Source organism: Chaetodon auriga, chromosome 5, assembly GCF_051107435.1.
Source record: "Chaetodon auriga isolate fChaAug3 chromosome 5, fChaAug3.hap1, whole genome shotgun sequence".
Taxonomy (NCBI): domain Eukaryota; kingdom Metazoa; phylum Chordata; class Actinopteri; order Chaetodontiformes; family Chaetodontidae; genus Chaetodon; species Chaetodon auriga.
Genome location: NC_135078.1, coordinates 9,930,672 through 9,942,072, shown reverse-complemented (window position 1 = coordinate 9,942,072; position 11,401 = coordinate 9,930,672). Strand labels below are relative to the sequence as shown.

Sequence of the window (11,401 nt, the reverse complement as noted above, 5' to 3'; positions counted from 1 at the left end):
CTAATTTAGTTATGAAGGTAAAACACTTGAGGTATACGAACGTAAAGGTAGCAAAGAAAAACTAGTTGTAGTCACCCAAATGTCAGGTAATGATGCACTGCAGATGTTTGGTTGCTTGTCTTTTTAATTTATTTTGTGTACATTTTGTGTGATTTGCTTTGAGCAGAAGTGTTTTCTAATGAAAATCTATAGCTTTTGGAGTGGATAAGATTAAAAATTATACTAAGGAAGAATGCTGTTAATATAGGGGCAATACAAAGTAATGTATAAACCACATATTGATATCTTGTGAGGGTTATTGTGAAGCTGTTTACTGTACGGAGGTGAATAAAGGTTTTTTTTTCTTTAAAATGTCTTACACTGTTTTGATTATGTTTCACATGCTGATGAACATAAGACAGAAAATTCAATTACAAATTGAAGGAACAATTTCAGATTTATTCACAAAACAAAGCTGGACAGTTTGTGATTTGACATTTAAAAAACAAAGATTTGTGTAAAAGAGCAGATGCAGCGTTTGCACTCATGTCGCGACACAAACAGCTAAACACCGAAGCAAGACAACAGAAATCTGTGAGAGGGAATGTCTGCAGAGAGGGACTCAACAAACACACCACCATGTTGGACGGATGACAACAGAAGAAAGGTTAGTTTAAAAAAAGTCTGATTTCTGAGTGGTAACAGTGGAAAGTACACAGATACATGTTTATATTCAGAGAAAATGCCTTCATTATTTTGGAACCAAAGAGTCTCATGATGAACGGTGAACAAATACATTTACAATTATTCCTCCATAAAATCACAGAAATCACAATGCTCCCATCCCAGTCAACCAACAGATCATTAAATACAAATACTCATAAACAAAAACCACAATTGTCTCTGGAAGCTTCTGTCCTGAACAGACTACAAACAAGACAAACAGAACAAAAACAAAAACAAAAAAAATTAAATGACAAGTGCCCAACCAATCACAAACAAGCTGCTCACAGGCTCACGTTCTTAAAAGGTGATAATTTGAAGTTTGTTTTGTTGTTTCAGTTATATCGAAACCTTCTCTGTCACCTGGCAGGTTTCCATTAAAGTGCATCTCAGATTTGAGTTCCCTTTGAGTCAGTATCAAACACACATAACCGCACATCACAGCAGAGCACGTCATCACTACAGCGACGACAACAGCCTCAGCGTCTCAGGAAAATGTAACAGAAACAACAGCGACCCCTTCTGGATAAATGTATACACCTAACTTTACAACCTCAACCTCTCTCTCTAGTTGTTATGTTAATATCATATAATGACAATGGGTTTTGAAAAAGCTGAACCTTCAAGAAAACCTGAAAATGAAAACAGCAGCATGTCCAATCTGGCCTTTTTTTAGGGGTCATTTAAGGGCACAGTCTTCCTATTAAAAGATAAAAGTAGAAACAAAACAGCATTATGACATATTTGAAAAGTTGATGTTACATTCCAGTGGGATTAACACACAAATATTGGAATCAAAACATTCCAAAATAGTGCAATTCGAACTTTTGTGGCCGAACCCGATCAGTGCAATGTTTAAAGTGCCGAATACGACGCATAAAACCCCCTGCCTGTTCACTAACAAGTCGACTCCAACATTTATACTGGGGAGAAAGACAAATTTGAGGAAGCGTAACTGCAGAAAGTAGTCACACAGAAAGTATTTAGAAATAATTCAGCCATCAACTCTGTATGAATTTCTACAAAAATCATTCAGACGAAGTAAATAAGTTCTTTAATTCAGGCTGAATTAAAACCAAAGCAGTTGGACGGACTGTTCTTACTTCATCTTACTGAACTTGGCACAGAAACTGAACTATAATTATAAAAATCTGTTTTGTCTGTTCGACTCAACCTTTTCAGGGTGACGTGTAGAATCAGCGAAGTCATTAGCAACATTGACTAGCATGAACATGATCTCAAGGCATCCCTGGAAACAGAAGATTAGATTAGATTGAACTTTACTGATCCCTTTGGGAGGACCCCTCAGGGAAATTGGAGGGGTTTTTTTATTATTATTTTTTATTTATTTATTTATTTATTTTGCAGATAGAGCCATTCTCATTTTGTACCTTTTTGCTTATTTGGGAGCGATAAAATCAGAATGGCAAACCTTATCGTGTGTCATTTAAAATGTAGCCTTTGCATCCTTGAAGATGATTGTTGATTATTCAGCAATCAAAACTAGCATTAGTACTGTATATTCTTCACGTTATCGTGTAAAAATGAAATAATGAATAAGCTTTGGCTGTCTGTATCCTTCACTACTTTGGTCCACTGAGTGCTTTCTAAAGCTCTACGACTTCCATACTTTGCCTTCAGCGTGAGGTCACATCTAATCCCATTTGCACTGGTTCTTTCACAAGATTTGCTTACCAGCTTAAATGCTGAAAAGAGAGCAGTCATCTTTCCACATGGTTACCAAGTCAAAGCCTCACAGTAACTCTTTCAGAGACCAAGCATTTCTGCAATAATGCCTCACTGTTCTACCTCGTTAGCTCAACTTTCTGTGGCCACTCCCCTTCAAGCTAGCTAGGTCACTAACGAGTTGAATGGCACCCTTGTCTCGTCATCTTCTTCCTCTACAATGGACCTCGGGTCGGGCCTGTCGGGGCAGAAAATTAGCCGTAGCAAAGCTAGCCCGACTCGCACCAACAGCCTCAACACGAAAAAAGCAAAAGGCACTGTTATCTCCATCAGGTGGAAGATTGGGGCACTAAATTTACTCAAAATACACGTGAGGAAAAATGTCCCCAGAGCTACGCAGGGGTACAGAGCCAGCTTAGCTAGCATAAACACATGCTCGCGTCCACCATAACGTACATAAGGGTGCAGAGTTTCTTGTTCATTATAAAGAGCGACCACCCAAATAGCAAGCTGAAATATACCTGCAAAGAAAATGATCACACAGCTAATCTGAATGGCTTCCAGTTCATTGCGAGAGTTGTTTGGGAATTCGTGTGTTAGCTGGTAGGCTAAAGGCAAACCTCCCACAAATGCCAGCGAGAAGGTGTTCAGCAGGCCCATAAAGCGCGTTGTCTTGGTGACATGGAGGAAGAGCGAGTGGTGCACAAACCAGAGGAGGCCGACGGTGACGAAGGAACCAAAGTAGGCGAGGTACTCTGGGCCGTAACCCCGCAGAGCCTCTATCAGGCTCCCGCCAAACTGCCTCTGCACAGCGGCTGGGTCTGGAACGTTGTCCTCGCTGAAAGACAGGAACCAGGTTTTTCAGCACGCTTCAGTGCACTTTAATACATTAAATCACACCCTTAATGCAGAATGGTTTTATGTTACTGCAAACTGAGCAAAATCTCCGAACTTCCTGACTTATTTGTACAAAACCAATCAATACAGTGTCGATCAAAGCAGCTTTGAAGATGTTACAAAAATTCCAGTAAATCCAAAATGTGCAGAGTTCATACGATGCATAAGATCGTCTTCATAGCTTTGTTTTTATCTGGAACACTGCCTGGCCTTTTTTCTACATATGCACTTTGAATAGAATCTGCATGTGTCCTGTGTCTACTCATTAAAGGGGAGAAAGTGAAACACACCATATATCCAGGATGAGAAGCGTCGCTACGATGGCATAAACTCCATCACTGAAAGCCTCCACTCTGTCCTTGCTGAGGGGCTCGTTGGGCAGGTAGGTGTAAAACAACATGGAGTCTGGAGTCTCCTCCACCTGACCTGAGATGCACAAGATTTAGTTTATGTTTTAACAAGGTGATGCACGAGATGTGCGTCATTCTGAAACGAATCCACATCCACAAGTATGTCTAATTGGAGGTAAACTTGTGCGTGTGTGTGTGAGAAGTTTCCTCCACCTGACACGTTACAGTCTAGTGCTTACCAATCGCCTTGTTGCGACACCACTTCAAGGACTGCGAGATGTACGGCAGGAAGATGACAATCGCCAACAGCACATAAGACTGGAAGAAAAAACAAAAATATCACGGAAGAGATTCGCAGCCTCAACAGTCCAGCTATTAAATGTCGTTAATCACAAATCCCAAACATTTGCTCTGTTCAGCTTTATCTGTTCTATATCTGTTTAAATCGAATATCTTTGAGTGCTGGTTGGACAAAACAAGAAATTTAAGAAACCACCCTGGACAGGACCGTGACCCGTGACACCACACAATCTCTAACCTTCCAATCACTACCTACCAGCTGTAGGAAGATGGCGGAGAAGACGCTGGCGAAGAAGCACATGAGGGGAACCCGCATGATGACTTTGAGGATGTGGTGTTTGTAGAAGGTCTGGTTCTCTGAGATCTGGATCTGTTCGTTGAGCAGGAAGGGCCGGCTGAAGGCGTACAGCACAATCACCGACTACAGACACGAGACATGAGGATTATGACGTGTGTGTACACAGAATGAGAAGCTTGAAAAAAAAGGAACAAAAGGAAGTGTTTTAGAATAAAAACACTGTAACGGCCTCACCTGAATGGCGCCCGTCACCATCACACAACCACAGAAGAGTAAAATCCCGAGGACGTTCTCGGGGAAGGTCGCCATCAGAGAGAACTGCAAAGATGAGAAGAAAGTATGTTAGAGAGCGTCGATGACATCACTCGACGTAACGTTTATTTGTGCAAACAGTGTGATTGACTGGACTCCAGTGACTCATACTCACCGTGTACGGTAGAAAGGTTATGAGCATCATGCAGGCCTGAAACAGAACCGAAAGCAGAACTTCACATCAGGGGGAAGGAAACGAGTTCAGCAGAGAGGCCAAGTTTCATTCACAAGTGCAAAATAATGATGAGTACAACAGCGTTACTGATGCATGGATGATGATGTGTTTGTCTTGGAAGTCAGATTTGATTTGTTTGACACGTGCAAGCCTTTGTAAAGCGAGCTGAAATTAGATGTGAGACTGACTGGACAAAGTTAACACACGTGATATAATGCAAACTGGGAAAGTATAAAACTAAACGTTAGACACAAAAACATATTTCAAATGTACTCGCAATCTAACTCTCCTCAGTGATACTCAAAATAATTATTATTTGAAGGCAGACTTCAGTTAATGCCATGTTATTACGCACGCTGTGACCTCACTCATACTTGACTTACAAGGTTCAGCAGTGCGAGGGAATCATCGATGCGTACAATCACTTGAAATAACCTGAGGAACATGAAAAATGAGGAAGTGATGAATAACAAATCTTAAAACTGCTGTTATAAGTGTAATAATAATAATAATAATAATAACTCGCCTGATATGAGCAGCCCACGCAACAGTCACAATCAGGAATGTCATTAAGTAAACTGCTATTTTTGTTGTCAGCAGAAGCTGAACGCTCTCCCTCAACTCCTGCAACACACACAGATTTATGACACCTATGACATGAGGCCTACTTTAAAGTCACTCCACACCACTTCTACAAAGACGTGTGGTCTATCTGCTTTACTGAAGCTACACTGACCTGAAACACATCTGAACAGTCACCATGCTGCCATTATCACACATCTGTTATTAATGTCAGACATTACCTCATTGTCTTCCACCTTTGTATGGGAAACAGGTAGGATCTGTGAGTAAAGGACACTGCGTTAGGAGACTGTCAGCTGTTCAGAGAAATGCACATGACAACAGTCTGATGTCCATGCTGGCTCAGATCTCTGATAATAAGTAACAAGAGGAAACAACCTGTTATTTTCTCCAACTAAATAATTAACTCATTATCACATGTTTTGTCGGTAAAAGCTGAACCTGCCAAATAACAAACTCTAACTCCAGCTGTCAGATGAGCTGCAGAGGATCAGCTTCCCTCTGAACTGCAGTGGGACACGAAATGAAATGATTTGAGTAAATGCACTCTGGTTTCACCTGTGCTTGTGCAGCATATAAAGTCAAGGACTAGTAATAAAGTGACGCTGCATTGATGCCCCCTCATGTCACGTGATCCCAGGTGTCTGCTGACCCCCTCGAGCCGCCCACTGACCCGCACGCTGCTCCTCGGATGCAAAGCTCGTTTAGTTACCATGACGGTGGCGATGATGGAGATGAGGGCGTCGCTGTAGGCCAGCAGTCTGTGGGAGGACTGGGTGCCGCTGTGGCCCTCTCTGTCGGACGGAGTGACGCTCTCCAGGAACGAGGAGGAGGAGGCTGCGTGGCTCCTCGCGCCCTTCTTCTCCATCTCCTCCTCGACGTGGTGCTCTATGATGTCGCTTTCGTCGTTGTCCGCCATGGTGGAGGGGCTACAGGGGCGCAGAGGACGCAGCGGGGACCATGAAGGGACCCAGCGGACGGTGCTGTTTGCAAACAGCCGAGGAACAGCTGATGAGGGAGGGGAAACAGGAAGTAGCTGCCTGCTTGTTGTTCCTGTGCTCAGCAAAGATCGTTGATTGAAGATGAGTAGTCACTCTGTGGTTAAAAACGGGTCAAGGTTTAGGAAAGATACGGTTGTATGGAAAGTATCTGCATTTACGCAAGTGCTGTACCTGAGTACAATTCCGAGGTACTTGTACTTTACTTGAGTATTTCCAGTTAGTCCAACTTTCTACTTCATCTCCACAACAATTTGGATGCTGTCTTGTGTAATCGTACCTTTTACAATTATTAGTCTAAATGTGCATTGATTATTAAATTTGAATTCTAGGAATAAACAGCTAAAAGTCATTTGACATTCTGCTACTTTTTTTTTTTTTTTTTTTAGATTGAGAGCAGACTATTGATTCTGGCTTTTTAGTTCTTAGATAAAGGGGAAGAGTGAGACCTCTGTAGCCTTTATCTCCTCTCTGATGAGGAGCTGTTATCTTTTTATTCTGCTTTCGTCTGCGAGCTCTGAAGTGAACCGGGAAGGAACTGGAAAACCAAGCATAGTGCATTCAGTGAATAATATTAACTAAAATAAATCACTATTACAGTAAATGTCTACTTACAATACAGAGTATAAATTACAAATTTGAAAAGAAGGTCAGTTGAATTCATAACTATGGACCTTGACTGGAGTCATGCTTGAAGTGATGAAGTTTCTATCATTCTACACCTCTTAGCATATACTTTTGTCTTTGTTTTGGTTGTGTACCTGTGTAGGACTTTGCTTTACTTTGAGAGCAGCTGGCGATATTAAACTACCAGCAGCTGCACATTCAGATCAGCTTTCACGTTGAGACAGTGTGATCCCTGATGTGGATGACAGTACACATCTCAGTGATGGAGACGAGCGTATACCGTTATCAAGAGCAGATTTGACGTGTGAAGCACTCTTCCGCCTCTAGAGGGAGACACTAGACTGTATCTGCCACTGAAGCAGGTAGAACTGTCACTACAGACAAAGAACATCTGTATTATGAGCAAGGGTCCAGATAAATGAATGGAAGGAACTAAAGAGGCAGATTGTTCTGATAATGTTAGTGCTTTATTTTCTGGGAGGATGTACTGTCTTCAACATGGGTCAACCTCAGAAATCCACTCCCACGAAAAAGAAAGTAAAGTACTTTGGTAAAGCTGACATGTTTATTGTCAGGCAGTGAGGGATGAGGTTTTGATATACACCTTTTAACACCCATGATCTTCCTCCTCTCTGCCTCTCTGCATCGCTTTCTTGTTTCACCCCCTTTTGTGCTGACACACTGATGCTGGCTCTATCAGCCTCAGGAGCCCCACTGTGAACTGGAGGGAGGGGGCAAGCCTCAGGCAAGTCTGGAGTCTTGGATCCAGCTCCGGGTCCTGGTGTTTCTCCACCAGTCTCATTCAACCCAGGCTCGACCAGGGCAGCTGGTGCCTTGGGCAACACCTTGGGCTGTCTCATAATGATGTCTCTGATTCCTGGGGTCCTCCTTCCTGAACTCTGCTTATGCAAATCAATGCCCAGTCTTTCCACGGATGCACTAGGAGCCTCTAGTTTAACCAGGGAGCCATTTTAAAAGGCAGTAAGTAAGATTTTAGCAGCAAAAAATGAGCATGTACAGCTGCAGGGGGTTGATCGGTGCTAATGCTCGGTGATGAATGACACTGAGATTTCAGACTTTAAATACTCACCCCCTGACCTGTACTCTGCTTTTGAAACACAAGCCTCCCTTTATTTGGACTCTGAGGACAATTTCTGCACTGCAAAGCAAGTCAGTACAGAAGCAACTTCTGCAGAATTTATTCTGTCTAACAAACTAATGTTACACATTTGGTTGTGTCTCCAAAATCATTTCAAAATCAGCTGAATGTAAGTCACTTATTCAGTTGTTTTTGTTTTGTTTTTTTCAATTTGAACTAGTGTTTAGTTTTGGTGGTAGTTGAGTTTCCGTTTGCAGCTGTGATAACTGAAGTCATTCATGTTATAGTCTTATCTTGCCTTGAGTTAATCTGAGATATGTGCATATAGTCATACAAGTGTAAGTGTTTCTGTACCAGCTAATCATAAATGTTGCTACATTGCATCACCTTATAGGACACAAATTGAAATGATTAATTTCTCATTGCCTCTGTAGAAACCACATAACATGAATATTTGAATTGCAAATAGGCCACTGCAATTCAAAAGTATGAATAAAGGTATGCTCAGTTTTCAGCTTTAGTCTTTTTTCTGTTTATCAGTAAGGCCAGCACTTTAAGTTGTACGATGTGCCGCTGGGGGTTAAGCTTCCCATTGACCCTTTGATGGACTGGATAAACTCTTCTCCCACCAGGGGATTTGTATCAGCAGTATAATCCGAACTATCCGGACCACAGCAGAATCTGTCTCTGCTCAGAGTGTGGACGAGACACTTTGATCTGAAGGATGAAGACATAGCTTGGGACAATATGTGGGAAAACACCGTCTGTGAGTCTAAGAATCCAAACCAGCAGCTTATCCGTTTGAAGTCTGCCACAGAGTTTATTATACACCTGTCACCTGTACAAAATCCAAACTGTGATATGTGCCAGTTTAATTCATTAGGAAGCTATAAACACACAATGTGGGAGTGTCCCTCTGTTCCAGACTGGGGCTGAATGTCCAACATTTTGTCTGAACCGATAGGTAAGGCCATAAAACACAAGCTGATTTTACAGCTCCTCAGTGATGATGCACAGCTAGAATTCAATGAAAGACAGTGCAAGATGTTGCTGGGAGGTCTCACAGCTGTCAAAAACTTTTAGTCCAAAGATGGCACACCATCGTAGTATCAGGAAATGGCTGGCACATTTTCATGATGCTGTGTTCCTTGAGTTGTCTACTGCCTGAATTAATAAGGCAAGCTTTGGAGATGTGGTCACCTGCAGCAGTGAAAATAAAGAATAAACTGCATGGGTCACAAACAGCTCAATTAACTGTGGCTGAGCATGTAAGACCCTGGGTGTGATGCTGGTGGGGGTTAATTAGATAGATGCCACCACGGGAGGAATTTCTGTGTATGCAAAACATTTTAATTATTTGTATCTGTCATTTCTGTCCCATTTGCAAACCAAGATTTGCTCCCAAAGAAAGACAACATGCTGGCGAACAGATGCATACTTGCATATCCATCAGACATGGAGTAACATTAGCATTCATTTGGAGGCACACTTCGAGTCCAATACTCACTCCTTTTAGCACCATGTTCCACAGCTACTCTCTTTTTTTTTCTTGTTCACAGTTTGTTGCTGTTCAGGTTGTGTTCAGTGGCTTTATGAGAGCTTTTTCACCTGCTGCAGCTGGAAACCAACTTGTGGTGTTGGCAAGTTGGAAATCTAAACAATGACCTGAAAGAGCCTAAAACACATGAGCACACAACTCATGAGCTGAGGGGAACTGCAGCTAATTCTCCAGACATTTATCACTCCAAATATCTCTTTTCACACTGGACATTATTGGATCCATTGTTAATATCGACTTATTGATAAGTGCAGCTTTAGGTTTAACACATGCAGGCCATTTTGTATGAAGAAGGTTCTAAAAACTCTTTGATCAACCCTTTAACCTGAAGTAAGGAGCTGAAATTCTCACCTCATAATGTCTATGACACACCAGAGTTTGCATTTTTCACTGTTTTGTAGCAGGGGGAAAATTTGTCCTCTCGGGCTTTTCACCGTCTCCCTGGTTAGTTACAGTACAACCAAGCAAACCAATCAAGGCAGAACTAAAGGAAGTGAGTGGCTGACATAAAAGCCCCCTTTTACTGTTTCCAAAAAAACATATTTGATGAGTGAGAGGCCATTCACTGCCTGGAAATGTAGCCTATAACTGGGTGCTAACAGCAACCCCATAATGAGGTGTTTTCGAGCAAATCAGAAGACAGGCCAGTCAAATCATCATTTACACAGGAAACCTCGTCAAAAGCTGCCATTTTCAGGATCCGCAAAGTAAATGAGTGAAATGGGGATGCTTTTGAAATGTTTCACCCTAAAATATCTTTCATTTGTTCTTTAAGGAAACATAGGAAATATTCACAACTAAGTAGTACGAAAAGGCAGCTTGATTTCATCCCTAAAATTCACCACCTGGTGAATGTAAGTCCAATATTCACTCTCTTTTAGCTCTGTTGTTGGTCTCTACCAATGCTCCACTATGTGCAGCAGCTCGTCTCTATGTGTGTCTGCTGTTTGGTGCTGGGCAGGTACTTTAGTGTTTTCAAGCTTTTTAGCTGATTATAAAGCCAAGAAAAGCATGTATTCACATCGTCACATTGTTTTCAGACTGTATTTTGACACAATGTCATTCGAAAAATATTACTTATAGCTGCTTTATGTAAAGAAATTATTAGGAAATGACCGCCGTATGAACTAAAGAATTACCCACAATCTTATGCAACAGAGGGTTTTTTTTCCCCCTCTGTTGTGCCTTTAATCCTCTGGTGATTTATCCTGGGAAATCTTGACCCCCAGGTTGAGAGCCACTGCCTTCCAGCATGGTATTTATATGGAATACGTAGAGCACTGTGAAGAACAGAAAATCAAAAAACAAAACAAAATAAAACTGACCTCCATCAGACAACAGACAATTACATAACATGACGCTGACTGTGGATTTCATGGCTTAACTCCTTCCTCCAGACCGCAGATTAATTTAAAGCTTATTTTGCCAACATGTGGTGGAACATTTGTGATGCCACACATCTGGATGAGCTGAAAAACAAGCAACAAATCTGTGGTATTACATTTTCTGTGTCCCTCCTCATATGAGCAAAAAAATATGTGTGTCGTTGTAACTTCACTAAAGAGCACTTCAATCAATCAGTCAGTCAATTACCACGCAGCCGAGGTCGGTTGGATGAAAAAAAAAAAAAGAAGACAGCACGTCGTTGTCCTGACCGTCACCAAATCTACTACATGTTGAATGAGTTGGGGATTATTTCTCTCTGAGCCAGCTGGCATGTAAAACTGGAGGTAAACATGCAGCACAGCCTGTCACACTGCTAAGCTAAGCTTCTTTTGCCATTTTCAGGACACGCCGCTGCTCAGAATGGAGGAGTG

General features: G+C 41.8%; 1 protein-coding gene across 1 annotated transcript; it reads right to left on the bottom strand.

Annotated features, from left to right (window-relative positions):
* Positions 1–424: 424 nt before the first annotated feature.
* On the bottom strand, positions 425–6,314 carry tmem175 (transmembrane protein 175). The gene is made up of 10 exons (XM_076731578.1): positions 6,015–6,314; positions 5,524–5,562; positions 5,247–5,344; positions 5,104–5,155; positions 4,661–4,696; positions 4,468–4,551; positions 4,192–4,356; positions 3,875–3,953; positions 3,576–3,711; positions 425–3,226 (listed from the first exon to the last, which is right to left on the bottom strand). Exons 1-10 carry the CDS (start codon positions 6,219–6,221, stop codon positions 2,554–2,556), a joined length of 1,569 nt encoding a protein of 522 aa, XP_076587693.1. The 5' UTR covers positions 6,222–6,314; the 3' UTR covers positions 425–2,553.
* Between the last annotated feature and the right edge of the window lie 5,087 nt (positions 6,315–11,401).

Excerpts from the sequence above, each read along its gene's own strand:
- tmem175 (XM_076731578.1), bottom strand. The coding sequence starts at position 6,221 with ATGGCGGACAACGACGAAAGCGACATCATAGAGCACCACGTCGAGGAG. Across the intron at positions 5,156-5,246 it reads GCGTGGGCTGCTCATATCAG|GTTATTTCAAGTGATTGTAC; the intron begins GCGAGTTATTAT and ends CATGTTCCTCAG. Across the intron at positions 3,712-3,874 it reads GTGTCGCAACAAGGCGATTG|GTCAGGTGGAGGAGACTCCA; the intron begins GTAAGCACTAGA and ends TGTGCATCTCAG.